We start from the raw sequence: 17,423 nt of genomic DNA on the forward strand, positions 1-17,423 counted from the left end.
TTCTTATAGTTTAGAATAGGAAAAAAACTCCGAATTATTAAAACATTCAAGGAGTAAAATTTCTCAACTTTATTAACAACTGCTTTTCACATAGATTCTACAAAATTATCGCACTTAGCAATCTTGTTTTGTTGCCTTGAGTCGACTGCGATCAATTTTGTTGTCATCTAAAAATTTGTAAATGTTTTCTTTTGTTGTAGCTTCAAGAGTTGGCGTCCTCGATAAAATCCACAGGTATTCTGTTACAAATAAAGAACCTGAATTAGTTATATTTTATAGTAAGAATATTTTTAATCATATAATATTATAAATATTTTAATATTAAATCATATTCTCATGAAAACTTGCAAGTGATCAAATCTATGAAAATCCAATGCGGGTACCATAGGACTGCATTGTACGGCTTATTAAATTCCATACATTTTTTGCTGCACTTCCTTTAAGTTTATTTCCTTAAACTATTTTAACTTAATTAACCGATTCCTCCAGACAAGTCGAAAATGACACCCAAAACTATAAATTTTGAAATTACATATCCCATCAATTTTTATCGTACGGGAGTCAAACTTCTTACAATTTTAATTTTTCATTACAAGTATAAAACTTTCTAAATACAAATATATAAAACTGGAGATCGCTTTAAAAGTTAGATTTCACTATTTGATGAAAATTATTTTATTTAATTTGACATCGCCATAGCATGAATATTTTCATCACTTATAACACTTCGAAAATTGGAAGTACAGTCTAAGCTCTCGCCATTTAGTCTGCAGCTGTCTGTTGCCATAGAAACAAGCCTTGACCCATTTTCCGTGAGGGGTGTCTTTAAGACGAATGATAAACTCTTTTCCCCTCAGCCAACAGTCACCAAAATAACAGTAAAGCAACCCTTAGTTGACCCCTATTTGAAATATACTAGCCCTGTTGCTATAGCGACCGTCACCCGCCAGACACTGTGGCGGGGACTATTCTTTTCGTAGACAGACAGTATATATAAACAACGATTGAGAGAATAAAGGCCGAGTAAGCGCGTGGGTATGTATAAACGTTTGGTATTGCGGATTGCAATAAGAAAGGGAGGTACACAACTAGATGTTATAGCAGTCCCATATAAAGAATTTCAACGTTTTATTCCTAATCCTTTTTGCGTTATTCGAGATACGTACATATATAGACACGAACGTACAGAGGTCGCAAAAATTTCTTTTGGTTTCCCTTTTAAATCCATTTTACGAAACGGTTTGTTTTCCGAAACGAACCGTTTCGGAAAACAAAGTCCTGCTTTCGGTCCATACGTATAGATGTCATGCAAAAAAATCGTCGAAATGGATTCGGAAAATGTCAAAATGCACATTTCCTTTGAAATATGGTACACGAAATTTTTCGCGATTACAAAACTTCCTTTACAGGAAGTAAAAGCATGGTAAAATCAAAACTGATAAACTGAAAACTCTTTGGAATATTACAATACGAAGTTGCAAAAGATATTTATCTTTCAAATTAAAACTATACATTGCTTAATTAATTGAGAGATTTAAATGTAATGCATATATTCCTAATAATTTAAAAGTCTGATTGATTTTTAATAATGCCTCTGCTTGATGCAACGTATAATATATATAATTTGCATGATTTACAGTAAGTTTAACTGATTTTTTAAATATTTGTACCATAATTATAATAAGATGTTTCTAACTCGCCATATAATAGGAGCATGAACAACCATTTGAGTTCCCGCCTTATAAAGAAGATTTTTTACTTCCTTGTACGAAGTAAATGAAGTATTGTAATCACGAAAAGTTCCGGGTAACATATTTAAAAAAAATAACCGTTTTGATAGCTATCGAATGCAATTTAATGATTTTTTTGCTTGACATCTGTCCGTAAGGACAGAATAACGGACTCTTTTTCCTCAAACAAATTCTAAAACTGATTTAAAATGGATTCAGAAGAGATTTTTTCCTGGTCTGTGCGTATGTATGAATGTATCTCGCATAACTCAAACGAGTATCTCAGAACTTTGAAATTTTGTATATAAGACCGCCATAATATGTAATTGTGCACCTCCCTTTTTGTTTGCAGTCAGTAGCACCAAGATTATGTATATATATATATAATGTTGTATGATCTTAAATTCACTTAGTGCGAAATGGAGTTATTCTACTACTTGCGCAATTGCTGCACAGTAAGTTAATAATAATTTATTTACTAAAGAATATTGATTATATTATCTCTCAAGATTAATTTTAGTAGAATTATCTTAACAGAGTGAATCCATACCTAGTAAGTTCAATTTCGAAAATTGTTTATATATATATATATATATATATATATATAAACATTTAGGCTCAGGTGAGCTCAGTTTTTTATTCTTATATGTTGGTAAATTGCGCTTTTGCTTTAAAAATGATTAAATTATGTTGTTCTTACTTTAGATTAATTTTTATGGCTTTAGTTAACCTGCATGCAATGAGTGTAGAATTGTCAACAATTTAAAAGTGCGGCTAAACCTATATTTTTTTTACCGTAGCAGCCATATTTGTTACATTTAAAACTTAGCAGAATAGTATATTTGTTGCCAATCTAAAGAAACTGAACTTCAGAGATAGCGTCCTTCATTATTGCGAATTAAATCATGCTTAATCTATTCTGGAATTAATATTTAAGTTATTAAATTATCTCATATATTGGCTCAGCATAGCGTCCACAACAAATTAAGTCAGTTTCTAAGCCTTCAGTGGCATTTTGCCGAATGAGACCAAAAGTAAACTTTCAGTTTTGTGCACCGAAAAATCTGCCTCCTTACTCGTTGGCTGAATTTCTTGTTTTTGCGTAGAAACTCTAGCTTTAATTGTAAAAGTTGCTCTTTAAACTGTTTTAACTGTATTTATGTTTTATGATTTTCTATATTTTTCAATTTTTAATAAACATGTTTTGAGATTTTTATGTAGTTTTGCTTTGTCTCGCAGTGAGAACTGAATTAATTGAAAGAGAAATATATAGCTAATGAAATTCGAGGAAATAAGTTTAAATGAAATGCAGGAAAAAATGCATATAATTTAATATTACGTACAAGGAAGTCATGTGGTGTACACATCAAACTGTTTTAAACACATTCAAGAAATTTTGTTTTGTAATACAAATATATCCATCATTAAATAAATTTTTTGTCAAGCTATATTGCATAATATTTTTTCATTTATCTTAAATATTATAAATGTGGAAATAAATGAATAATTTAAAAAGCCATTTTATTTGGATTTTTACATTAGTCATACATAAGTCATTTTACATTAAATGTTAGTTCGCGCCATGAGTGATACAAAAAAAATAGGATTCTGATTTCTATATACTGTAATTACAACAAAATTTCTAAATCTTCTCATGTATATCGTCTGCATCCAAAATAAAGCTTAGTAATTAAGATGAAAATTTGTAGCACATACCAATGACATTACAAGAATACATATAGTGCACATAGATTTATTTTATTTTCAAAAGTAATAGTTTTCTGTTTATATCAATTTGCATTAAAAAAACAATGAAATTAGTTGCAGCCATTTAAAAAAATTCAGAAATGAAATGAAAAAAAAAAAAAAAAGATCGAGCTTTTTAAAACTGATTCGAGCTGAGTTTTAATTTTAACTGTAAAAAGAGTCGGGGAAATTTTTATTTAATAAGTACAGCGAAATATTTGTATAATTTTTCTTATTTTAAGTTTATTCTGTCTTCAATTTTTCAAAATTTTTAATTTAATTAAAAAAATTTTCAAAATTTTTAAAATTATCTTTGGGATACTAAAATTAAAATTCAAAGTTTGTTTAAAATTTACCAAAAAAAATTCCCAAGTAAATTTAGCATAAATTAACATTCGCAGACATTTGATATTCTTCCCATACATTAATATTTGCTGAAAGGAATTAAAAAAAACATTTAGAATGCAGTTCAAGGATCTTTCCAAATCCAAGAATTGATAACTGGAGATTGAAGGCTTTTACTTAATTCTTATGCTTAATGTTAATCCTGACAGGTGATCAAAATTTCGTTATCACCAAGTATTCTGATTATGAAGGGATATTTAGTTCATATATAAAGTTTAGATATTAGCTAATAATTATGAAGGTATATTTAGTTATCACCAAATATCCCTTCATAATTATTAGCTAAACAGCTGACAGACGTCGGATGCACACTCTGCACAAAAGAAGGGGGGACAAATCTACATCTCTGTTCTACTGGGCTTATTAACGAAATTTAATTTGCATTTTTCATGTCTTGAAAGCGTGTCTTAGGATATATATTAGATTTATGTACATAACATTGTTCTAACATAGGTATTTTGACAGAAAATTGGACTTTTTCTGAAATGACATATCCATTCTTTCTCGATATTTTCTATCTCAAATTATACCCAGATATTAAATTTTTCAAAATTTGTTGAGAAACTTGTCCATAAATTTAAAAATTTATCTTGGTGCAATATTTCAGTTTGCGCCAAGAATGATTCACTTGGTGATATTCTTAATTTATAATAACCTATTTTCCTTTCCCTTTCATTGAACACGACCCGAAAAAAAGTTGCATTGTTTATTCTAACAAATATCCCAAATTTGAAAAACACCAGTATATAAAATTACGTACGTCTTAAGAAATTTTGAATAAAAATATCTGATTTTGTTTAGGTATGTCAAGTAACCTATCTACTTTAAGGTGATGATAAAACTTTTATAAGTTATAATTCAAAAACCTTTTTCGAAAAATTTATAAAAATTACTAAAAAATACAAATTTTAAAAATAAATCAGAAACCATCTGCTAATTTTATTTTCATCGAACCTAAGTTCCGAATTTTAAAGAGGGAATCAGAAGAGTTTAATAAAAAAAGAGATATTAATACATATATATCAAACCCAATGAACATTGAGAAGCTAAAATTTTGTGAGCTAATTTTTTGAATACTAATAGTGAGATTTTTACAAAACTTAACACTTTAGTAGAACTTGAGTCGTAGAATCGAAATGAGGAAAAATACGATATGTCATTTCACAACAAGTCCGATTTTGTGTCACAATATTAATGGTAGAAACAATGCTAAATATAAGTGCAACATATATCCTAAGTGGCGCTTTCGAAACATGGAAAACGCAAGTTAAATTTATTTAGTCAGCCCAGTAGAAGAAGATGGAGATATAGGACTTTACTTCTTTTTATTTTTATTTTAATTTGTTTTGTTTTATTTTGTGTGTATGTGTGTGCAAAGTGTACATTGAGAGAAACTTCGATTAAATAACTTTCCTTTCTTAAATTTAAAATATCACAATTCTAGTTACCTGCATTGAATAACTTGAACAGACTAAAGCATGAGTACACCACAGAATAATTTTCATAATCAGTATCCAAGATCCAGTAGTCAGCCTTGAATGGCACTGCAATTTGTAAAGAAAATGTTCCAATCAAAAAAATTAATCTTAAAAGAAAAAAATTTTTTTTTTACTTATTTACTTCAAAATATTACTCATTTATTCAGCATTTATTTAGAAAAGATCCTTAGAAAAGTGTACAATAAAAATTTATCTTTCAGACCAGTAAAGTTAATGTCTTTAATTATGGCTCAATGAATTTCAGGATTACCTTTGATGAAAGTATTGGCAAAATCTTTTGTAGAAATAGGACCTATTCTAATGAACAATACGGAAGTAACTTTATTTTCACCCAGGATAAATCAATAGCTCTATTTAACTGATTGCTTGATAAAATTAAATAACCGAAGTAATGAAATTATAATAAATTTATTTCTTACTAGACGCTACGCGGCCAGCCTTCGTCTGGCTTTTAAATGTACCAGAAAAATGCCTACAGGGAGCACCAAATATGAAATTTAAAAACTGCACAGAATTTTACTTCGCAGAACAACTTTATCAAAAAAAAAAAAAAAAAAAAAAAAAACAGAAATTCTAATAAAAATGTATTATATATAAAGAAATTACAACGAAATAAGCAGTATCCCTTAACACAAATATCAATTATCCTAATAAATAAATTAATCAACTTCCCGTTGCAAAATCTTAAGAATTCAAACGGTATAAAAAAAGTTAAGAACTTTGTTTCCTAAAAAAAATCATGCAAAACTTTTTATATATTAAAACATAATATAAAAAATTACAATGAAATAAGCAATAAACTTCATATTTTCAAGAGAAAAGAGTCAGCAGTCCAGAATCCAAAGCAATGAATGAAAAACTGTTGCCAAAACCACATTTATAAAAGAAAGAAACTCTCATCAGAGAGCAATAGCCAATCAAAATTGTGCATTGTAATGACATAATTCAAAATATACAAACCTTTTTGCCATTAGCTCATAAAGAGAGAGAGAGAGATGAGAAAAAAGGAAATTCTTTCTATTGTGCCTCGCTAGACACATGCGAGTCAGAATAAGAAGATTGCGATGTGCGTGTTGCGCATATAATTATTGATATTTTATCTCATATTTTCAACAGTCAGCAGTCCAGTATACAAAGCATTGAATGAAAAACTGTTGCCAAAACCACATTTCTAACAGAATCAATCTATTCAAAATGACGCGATTTCATCAAAAAAGATAAAATAAAAAAATCTGATTCGAATTTTTAAAAAAATCGCTTTGAGGTGCACTGGCTCTTGTCTAGATGCACTTATAAACCAAATTTCCTAGGCCTGGGTCTATTAGCTTACGCGCAGCACAAACGAAAAAGTCACACACAGACAGACTCCTTTTTTTTTTTTTTTTTTTTTTTTAAATTATACATAGAGATGTAAATGAAGCCTTCGAATAAACAAAAGAATAGTTTTTTTCAATTAAGTACAAAAATATCAGATGTGCACGGAGTGCTTTAATTTTATTTCAATTAAGTTTTCTAAAGGATTAGAAAAGAAATTTTCTATTTTTATGTTAAATTTTTATCCGTTGAACCTGCAGGTAAACTACTCCTTTGAATAATTTTACCATTGAATAAGGTTTTAATGCATACGATTGCAAACGATAAAATATTTTTTAGTCTCATAAATAATTATACTGATAATAGCAAATTTTCCATTTTATTTCAAATTTAAAATGGTTTCAATGTTCCTATAAAATTTTTAAATATACAATTTATGATATTTTTACTCCCAAATCATATTATATGTACACAATTTACGATCCAACATATCATTTAAATTTTTCATCAGATTCAGAAAAATTATTCTTTGCAAATGTTGACAATTAAACTGAACAAATTATGAAAATCTTATGATTGAAAGACAAAAAATAAATACTGCTAAATAAATACTAGAAAACAAATACGGTTATTAATGTCTATCAACCGACCTCGCTTTTACCACCCCAAATGCGGAAAATAGGGCTAACTATTCAAATTTTGTATATGATAAGCCCCAAATAAAACTTCAGGGAAAGCTATAAATGATACGCATTATTATGAAAGGATACTGTCTTATGTGGAACAACTTCTTATCATAAAATAATGGTTTTTCAGTTTTTCATAATTTATTGTGAAAAACTTCTCTTGTAGCATTCCATTTGAAAAAAAAAATGATGTTGGAGGAATATGAGGTAATTTTAAAGTTTTTATTTTAAATTTGAATAAAAGAAATTATTTATTCAAATTAGTTTGTTTATTAATACCTAATAAACAGTCCATCAACTCGACAAAGAACTGAATTGTTAATAAATCACCATTACAGAAAATTTGTACTAAAATACGAAAACTGTTATGGGAAATGACATGAAAAATATAGTATAGGTTCAATAAAATACATGAGTAAAAACGTATGTGTAAAATCGAACATGTGTAAAATCAAAAAGTATTATGCGTTTCGAATTCCTTAATTATATAACAGTACTTACTGTTATTGAACTTTACTTTCAACTTTGAAGGAACATTCTTATCCGGAATGGTGGCTTTGCCTTCGATTGTGCTTTCTTTTCCAGATCTTAAAAAAAAAGGGTAGAAATTTTAAGAAAAATATTATGACTGAACATAACAAAAAAACATTCGTTTAACTCTTTCGCATCGAAGTCGCCCGTAACGCCCGTCCATTCAGGCAACGGCAAACCGCCCCAACGCCTCGTTTATTTTCTACCTAGTTTTTTCCCCTCCACGTTAGTGTATGGCTCATTGGTTTCGCGAGTTGTTAAAAACATGTTAATCATTCTTTTGAAGCAAATAAAGGAGAAATACGGAAAGCTATTGACGTTCGCAGGTGCAATCCGGCCCTAAGGTGAAACTGCACGCAATGGAAGAAACCGCAGAAAAACCTCCAAGAGCAGCAAGGGGGAAAGGAAAACTATTCCAAGACAAATTCGTAAACACGGGCGTTTTCGATGTTTGTTGAAAACAGATTTGGTCGTCTCTCGATGCGAAAGAGTTAACATTTCTTTCCGATTTGACACCATCTCAAAGATTGTTCATAGCCTGGTATAAATGTTGCTTTATACAAATATTTTAAATATTGAAACGTCCTTTTGAAATTTAAATATTAAAAGTAGTTTAGTTCTAGAGTCATTAGGCTATTTTGATGCTGCAGACGTGAAAAAATGAGCAATGTTCTAGCCGAGACTTGAACCAGGACCTCTTGAATACGCGCTAACCATTACCCCAAGAAAGACATGCTAAAAGAGGGAGAAAATACCTTATATACTCCCCCTTTTAAATTGCAAAAGGGGATTAGGGCACCCAATCGCCAAGTCCTGGTGGTGAAGAATCATCATCTACCATCTTTTGGTTCGGGGCCAAAAGATGGTAGAGTCATTAGGTTATTTTGACATCATTAGGTTATTTTATTTATATTTATGTTGGAGACGTGAAAAATGAGCAATGCTCTCTCCGGGACTCGAACATGGACCCATCGAATACGCGCCGAGTGTGCTAACCGTTACAGCACGAAGGCATGCTGAAGGAGGGAGAAAATACCTTATATACTTCCACCTTTTTACTCTGGAAAGAATTTTAAAATTACGGGGATTCAAGAATACGGCGATACGCTTTTCATATTTAATGTAAAACCAGTGGCTCGTTTATTTCCCAACATCTTCGAAAACTTTGCAATTTAACAGTTATTCTTATTCCAAACGACAGAAAATAGATGTTTTATGTTACTTCAATTTTCAAAAATATATAAGCAAATTAATTTTCCTACGATACAAATAAAGTTACGCAGATATCAATATATCTGTGCATATGTTAGCAATTTTTAGAATTTCCATAAACTCAATTCCTTTGCTGTTTTTACAAGCAGTTCTTCGAAAACATTTGCGAGCTTTAAACGTTCAATAAAATTAATACAGTTTTATGTACATATGTACATTGTATTCCGCAATTCTGAAGTAATGATCAAGTTCTAGCAATGGCCAAGTGGTAAACCTCTGAACACTGCTAATTCGACCTGGCTTCAAATCTTGACGAATGAATTGCCTTTAGGAGATTTTCTTGCTTTTCGCCATGTATAATATGAACACGAGCCAGTTTCCCCTAAAAATATACCACGAAGCAGAAATATCTTAAGCTTTTCCCTACTTTGCCATAATCTAAGTACTACAAAATCTAACCTTGTATGTAAGAGCCCACACCCTTGTTTATCGGCCCCGGAAGACCTCTTATATACTCAGCCCACCTGGGTCCAGTATATAAGAGCAGTGAACATTGATAGTTCAGTTCTGTTACTTGAAAATGGGAAACTATCAAAAGGCTATTTGCTTAAAGAAATAGATACCTTCATGGATGACTTTCTGAAGAAATTTGGGCTTATTTATATTACGCATGGAGAAAACTACGACAATCAACCATGTAACCATCTCGTTAGCCTGTGGTCGAATTACTAATATTCAGTGGCCTAAAATCTCGGCTATTGCTGGGGACACTGATAATTGGTTCGAAGTCTGAAGTCCTACAGACTGGCTGACTCCATTGGTATTTTACTTTCCCAAACGCATCCTTCCACCTTAGGTAGATTGTTCCCGCGCACTTTGCCATAATCGATTTTAAACAGACAACCTAAAATATTGTTTTGTTTACCGGAAGTTTATAAAAATATTTACTTTCTACTGCCATCACATATAGAAAATAATCCTTTTATTAAAAAGCATGATATCTTTTTTAAAGGTAAATTTTAAGAAGATTATTTTAAACGCTTTTAAAGTTATGCATACTAAATTTTGCTAAATACACTTCAAGTCTTCTTAGCCATATTTTCTGCCTTCATTTTATACGGTCTTCTTGTTTTGGAATAATAAAATCATGCCGTATCTAGTGTATTATAGATAAATTGAAATTTCTTATTTATATTATCCAGTTAAGAAGTGTTTCGATTCCAATGGTAATCAGTTTATTCCGTATTAATTCTAAGGAATTAAAAATATTTCTGTCAAGAATTCTTGGTGTAAATTGGTTAGCATATTAGTGCCCAAACATGAAAGATATATGCAAGCATTTAACTGTGGATGAGGAAAGGTTATTTTTCATATACAGACTGACTCCGAACTATTGTTCAAAAATCTACATGTAGATCAGGAACACTGTAACAAGCAAGAATCATATAGGCACATATGATTGCAAACGCAAAGCAAACGCGCTACATACCCACAAAGCCAGAGATTGAAAGATGCGAGACAGGTCACAGATAATGATAATTCATTACACGAAGAGGAGTTCACGCAACATTTTAATTTACGAGGAAGTGTTAAAGCAGGTGTTCAAAGTTGCGACCTGCAGGTATAATACGCACCTCGCAAAGACGATGCAGCGATTGACAAACATTCGCAAGAATGCCTGGTGTATTGGCAATAACACCATTTGCAACAACGATTCTTGCAACCAAACCATTTCCGATTCCTCACGGGTTTCATATCCTAGGTTTTTCATGTAACCCAAAGAAAAAAATCAGAAGGGGACAGATCTGATGAATAAGGTAGCTAGGAGATGGACCCGGACCAATATCTGAACGCTACATACCCCGGAAATGTAGCGTTCGGATATTGGAGGAATGCGGGAATAACTGAGCCCCACTGGAGCTCCTTCATGTTGAACCCACATTCGCTGCTGCACATGGAGCTGAGCAACTCTCGCAGGATTTGAACCAGAAAGGTGCAGTAAGTCTCTCCATCTAGGATAGATGTAAGAAAGCAGGGAACGATCCTTCTATAGCCAAGCAAACCTGCCCAGACATTGATGCTGCGGGGAGTGGAGCAGCATGTGGCTCTTGGATTTTCATGTGCCCATTGCAAGTGCCTTCCAGCGTAAACATCGCTTCGTCAGAAAAGAGGACGTCAGCTACAAAGTTGGGGACCGCTACAGTCTGCTGTTCAAACAACGTGCAAAGTCCAATCCTGCCACGGGCACAGACTGCATACGTTGCACGTGGCACGGATGCAACTCGTCCTCTTCTAAGATACGCCAAACACTGTATTGAAAAGCACTTAAACGTGCTGCGATACTTCGATTACAGGTCCCTGTGTCGTTTGTCTCTGGTCCGACAGCATAGCTTCTTCCAGGCTAAGTGTCTGCCTTCTTCTGTCAACACCATTACCGTTCATTTGCGTTTCGGAACGTCTCCAGCTTCGCTATAAGCAATCGTCAGAAGAGGGTTATGAGTAGGGATACGTCTTTTGGAAAACGGGTAACGATACACGGCTAGCTGCTATCCACTGCAATAAGCTGTCCCGTAAACGAAGTACATATCTGTCACTCTGTTCGAGTGTAGCGATTCATCCTTCCTTACCTTCATACACCCAAAATACGTTTTTAGTCGTTTCTTCCTGGCCCGCTTTCTTCACGCCCTCTTGCGCGTCTGGGTTGCGCGTACGACCGTATGTTCATAGATAATTCTTGTTTATCTTTCTGTTTCTGATTAGCATGTTGATTTTGAAGCAATAGTTCTGAATCACTCTGTATATATAGATATATATTATAAGCTGTTCCTGTTCTTTACAAAAAAAAAAAAAAAAAAAAAAAAGGAATATTTACCTTTCACTGATTCCTCTGTTGACTACAGATATATAATCTCCTTTGTCTTCATATTTGGCTTTGTTGCATTTCAAGCCAGCTTCGAAAGGTGTAGGATTTTTTTCGATTTCATACCATTCCCCAACGTACTAGTGAAAGGAAAAAGGAAAATCAACAATGGATACGATGCTATTACGTTCAACATGAATAATTTTGACTTACTTATTTATTATTTCAAAACCAAGACACATATGTTCATTGTTAAATTAAAGCAATAAGTGCCTTTTTATCGTTCTTTTAAAGCTTTTCACTTTCATACCAATCAAATTTCTGCTTGTTTGCAAAATGTAACACTAACACACAAAGATAAATTAATTGCATAAAACCTGTTTATAGAGAAAGGGGAATAAATTTAAATCTGTATTAAACCTATTTTAACCTGTTATATGCATGATCATATTTATCTATAATTATGCTCAGTAAATTAATGACACACAATAAAAATTATCTCTCGTTAAATTTGTGAATACATTTTTCATACGGACCCTGTAAAACTGTAAAACATTAAATCACTGTACCAAAGCAACAAATTATCATTACATACTTGAACTGTGCGAGAGAAATTCATGACTCAACAATAATTAGTTAATTTCTAACTTGGTATGAGCGACTTTTGGCGAAACGTTTATTTGTTAATAATTAAAAAAACGACAATTCAAATTCCGATACAATTTTTGCTGCTGTTTACAGTAGTCTTACGAGTATTACGTTCTCTTCTCACTCGCTACTTTTTTAGAAAAGTTTCTGCTGCTAGCAGTTCTACTGTAACCATGACTGAAAATTAATACAATAAATAACTATCTGTGAATGCCATTTTTTATTCATTCTGTATCGCATTTGTATTAATTTCACTACTTTTTTTTTTTTCAAATTTTCATTTCGAAATAATACTTGCTCATCATGATTTACATTTTTAACTATTTCTTAATGCCTAACTACATGTTTCCTTTGTCTTGATTCCTTACATTTTGTGCATTTCTTTTAGATTTTTTATTATGCATAGATGAGAGTCTTTCTTACATATTCCAGTTTTACAATATTTGGTAAAGAATTCAAATTCTTTCTTTCCTTTTGTCAATATTATGATATGTCAATATTAATATTTCCTTTTGTCAATATGTCAATATTGTATGGAATACTTCAACGTAGATTTTTTTTAAATTGTATTATCTCTCAATCAGTTTGTAACTGCACCATATTAAACCGTATTTTTTTAACCGTATTAACTGCCAATCAGTTTGTAACTGCACCAACTTTGTCAATATTCTTTAGAGCAGTATTTTTCATCCACCGATTATTCTTTGAAGTCCGGTGAATAATGGCAACTGCATTATTATCGTAAATTTTGATTATTTCTGCTATTGCCACTTGAGCAAAGGAATAAGCGACTTCAAGAAGCTGACAGGTGGCGCTTCAGTATGGTAGATCAGGGATTCTCAACCGCTTGCCCAGCGGACCGTCACTGATCCGCTGTTTTTAAAATGCAATGATTTTGTTATTTTTTAATTAACTTTCTGAGATTTTTCTCAAAGGTTTATTTATTTATATATGATAATTATACTCATATTAATAATAATTATAATTACATAATAATAACAATATTTGCTTATCTTTACATTTAAACATTATTGTAGGCAAATGCTAATAAGAATGTTACAAGTTGTATAGTAATTCTTGAGCACCTTGTCAAAATTCTTTAGGAGGAAGAGGGGAATCATCGGTCCGCAAAAGTGTTTTCGTAAATTTTATCCGTTCTCGGGTCAAAAAAGGTTGCGAAGCATTGGTTTAGAGCTTTCGTTATGCGATTTCATGAGCCCTGTATGGAACAAAAGTTCTTTATGTCATAAGTTTAATTCTCTTAACTCGTTACCTTCAAATTATATAATTAAATGACTCACAATGACCTTCTGTTTAAAGGTTTGAATCAAAACTATTGTCATTTATGCAAAACATTCTTTTTCGACACGTGTCATGAGCACGTGAGATGAAAGTTCATTTTTTTTAGAAGGGTGTAAAATTTGTTACCGTGATGAATGAAACTTTGGCAGTTACGTAACATATGTGGCGATTAATTCAGTAACTGTCCTCAAAAACAGTAGGGAGAAGTTGATGCCAGGTACTGTAAACATAAAATTTTGAAAGAGGAAACAAATCATACAGGAAAGTTTCTACGCCAGAATTGTTTTCCTTTCAAACACAAGGACAACTGTTGTACTCTATCATTATGTCTCTCATTCATTATATTCTGTTTCAGCTGTCTTTCTGTTAAAAAGGCATAAAGCTGACAGGTCACAAAATTTAAATTCATTATGTGTCATAAAATCTGCTTCGTTATCAGTTTTCCAGATACAAGTGATTAATTTTTAGGCTCATCGCTTTCACTGACTATGTTTTGCCATAATACCGAAAATTACAAATCTGCAATCAGGTTTCTTTAAAAAAACATGAGATTCTTTATAACTCTATGCTTTAAGTTGGTTAAAATACTAAAATTTTTCAAATAACATCAAAACTAAATTCCATTCCAGTTATTAGCTCAAAAGGGCGTTATCCCGAAAGGGCTATTAGTCTCCAAATGGGATATTGCGTTGTCCACCATAAACGGCGAATCTGCCACCAAATATTATCGCCCTGTATTATTTTTAAATAAATTAAATAAGACGTATGTATGTATATACGTTTCTCGCTTTGTGAAAAAACTGCGTTACCTAGAGCCACCTAATTTTGGATAACGTTGTCTTCCACTCGAACATTCTCACCTGGAAGCCCGAATTTCAAATTTCGAAAATCATATTTCATATTTTGTATACCTTTAATGAATTTTTGATTAACAAACTCAACGTTTAAAAGCAATCAGTGGCAACACTGTACCGAATAAAATTTTTTTTATCTCCAGCGCGCTAGACTCTATCGGAAATTCTAAACGCATGTTGTTTTTAAATATTTTGTGATTTTGCTTATGAATCGAATTTTATATGGCGTAATCGTCTAGAAGTAGTATTTAATAAATAAAATAAATACATGAAACGCTAATAATAAGAAAGAAAAAAAAAGAGTTTTGCAAGCCATCTTACTGCGTTTTTCTATTTTACACACAGATACGCGTTTCGAGAGCATTTTGGTAACATCCCTTAGGGATAAAAAAATTTTGAAACAGTACAGCTTTAGAATTTCCGATAGACAGTTTCGCGCATTGTTTAAATCTGATACTATCTTGTCTTAGAACCCATTTGTTGATCTCATCGAAATAATTTTATATCTAATTTGTTTTAAATCTAATTATACTTTGTAGAATCATTAGGTTATTTTGAAGAGGAGACATGAAAACTGAGCAATGATCTCGCCGGAATTCGGATCCAGACTTCTCGAACGCGCTTCGACTGTGCTTCCAATCACAACATGAAGAAGTGCTGGAAGGAGGGAGAAATTAAAGAGATAATATTGGACATGCTAAATCCCGTTTAAGGAGTTTTTCCGACTTAAGATGTTTATTTCACAAAGTTTAATTTTTTTCTTTCCTATTTCCATAACATAAAATATTTTCGCATAGCATGTTTTTATCTTAAAAGACTTTCCCACACTAACATAGACTTAAGTATCTCTTTTAAACTGGTATCGTCTCTTTCTTAAATATTAACTAATTTTTTCAAAAATAATTTATGAGTATTTTTGATTAAATAATTAAAATTGTAATTAGTAATAATGCAGAGATTTATATTTATTTTAAATAATCAATTCAATTGAATTTTACGTTCTTTCCTATAAGCCTTCATTTCCCTAATTGTCAACGCCAAAATATTTAAATTTGGCAGCGCGCGTGAAGTAATACTAATTTTACCTTGAGGGAGAAAAGTTTAAATACCAAGTTCTAAAAGGAAAATGAGAAAGTTTGGGCATTCGCCGTCACCTCTGTAGCATGAGCTTCTATTTCTGCAGTAGTTATTGCTGGTGTTGTGAGCTCCAAGATTTATATTTGGTAACGATATTCAACAGCCGTTGTGTTCCTTTTTAGACAGATTTTGTTTTTTGTAGTTTGGCAACAGTAAGAAAGATTAGAATAATGTTTTGATTTCCTTAAGTGTATAAGCAAATAAAGTTATGGCTTTCTTAAGCAAGAAGACGTAATTGTTTATATAAAATATTTATTTTCAAGTGTTATATAACAGAGTTAGATTTAATTTAAAGGCGAGATCGACTGAATGAAATAATATTCAGGTAGAATAAACGCAACAGCTGGTTTACCTGGCATAATAGCTTTGCTGCCACTAGTTTTCGACTCGGTTTTAAGTAACAGGAGATTTTCGAGCCCTGTAGAGAATTTCTATTACTTGTTAATATCTTCGAATTTTTAGTTTAGTTCTTGTTGTTTCAGTTACCGCCCGAGTGAGGCGTATTGTGTTAGCGTCAAGTCGACGCATTGTGAATTTTAGAGAGTTTAATAAAGTGTACTTTTAACCCTTCTCTGTAGTTCTTACACGCACTTACTACACGTGCATTTGTCAGTTAGAAGATAAGCAAGTGGATTTTACAATAAAATGTGATAAAAACATGCCAAAAAATTCAATAAAAGTTGCAGATTCTAGTTTGTAATATTTAAACAAAGTTTGATGAAGACAATTGAGCTAAAAGTGAAATTAAATCAGTTAAGTTTTAAAATATTAATTAACATCAAACTATTTAAATTTAATTTAATAACAAAAAAATGGATTTAATTTCAAAATAATCAATCAAAGTGTACATTTATTATTATGATATCAGCAACCCGCTTTATGAGTAATCATAATTTTGAAAAAAGAATGTCATTTTAAGAAATTGTTTTTTATTTGGTAATTTGGAAAACTTCTTAAACGGGTGTTGCTGCATTTACTAAAATTTATATACAACTAGCCTCTAAAAATTTGCAAAACTTTAACAGTTGAACATTTAACCCTTCTTTTTTTGCAACTTTAATGGAAACGTGCGTTGTGTGTAATAATTATAACAAATTTCTAATATTACCTTGCTAACGTCGAACGGTTCCTTGACTTTGACATCGGGACATCCACCTACGTCAACCTTCTGTGAGAGAGCTTCACCAGAAAGCACTGCTACCAGAACCACTGAAAACGCCAAATGAAACATTTCGAAGAAAATTTATTACTCTGTTTCCTCTTAACTCTCGTCTGGAGGTAAGAATGAGTGAAGTAATGAAGCATGCTTCTCTTTATTTAAAGTGTTCATTGCGTAAGCTTTATTCGATTACAAAGGATCTAGAATGATAAAACTAATCTATCGATAAAGATGTCAGCGAAAGAATCGCAGGTGTTATTTTTGAGAGTCATTTCCTGAACCCCAACGTAAACCGTCAAGTGGTTATTGTTATGCGAATATTCAGTGCTAAATAGAGACC

General features: G+C 31.7%; 1 protein-coding gene across 1 annotated transcript; it reads right to left on the minus strand.

The window, feature by feature from the left end:
- Positions 1-45: 45 nt before the first annotated feature.
- On the minus strand, positions 46-17,210 carry LOC118180889 (apolipoprotein D-like). The gene is made up of 5 exons (XM_035349949.2): positions 17,033-17,210; positions 11,996-12,123; positions 7,882-7,967; positions 5,330-5,425; positions 46-239 (listed from the first exon to the last, which is right to left on the minus strand). Exons 1-5 carry the CDS (start codon positions 17,153-17,155, stop codon positions 115-117), a joined length of 558 nt encoding a protein of 185 aa, XP_035205840.1. The 5' UTR covers positions 17,156-17,210; the 3' UTR covers positions 46-114.
- Between the last annotated feature and the right edge of the window lie 213 nt (positions 17,211-17,423).

The sequence above is a fragment of the Stegodyphus dumicola genome, chromosome 3, assembly GCF_044657685.1.
Source record: "Stegodyphus dumicola isolate Sdum_Otavi_A_Nest chromosome 3, ASM4465768v1".
NCBI classification, from domain to species: Eukaryota; Metazoa; Arthropoda; class Arachnida; order Araneae; family Eresidae; genus Stegodyphus; species Stegodyphus dumicola.

Coding starts and splice junctions, on each gene's coding strand:
- LOC118180889 (XM_035349949.2), bottom strand. CDS start 17,155: ATGTTTCATTTGGCGTTTTCAGTGGTTCTGGTAGCAGTGCTTTCTGGT. Junction 12,124..17,032: donor AACCGTTCGACGTTAGCAAG/GTAATATTAGAA, acceptor TCCTTTCACTAG/TACGTTGGGGAATGGTATGA. Junction 240..5,329: donor GTTCAAGTTATTCAATGCAG/GTAACTAGAATT, acceptor TATTTGTAACAG/AATACCTGTGGATTTTATCG.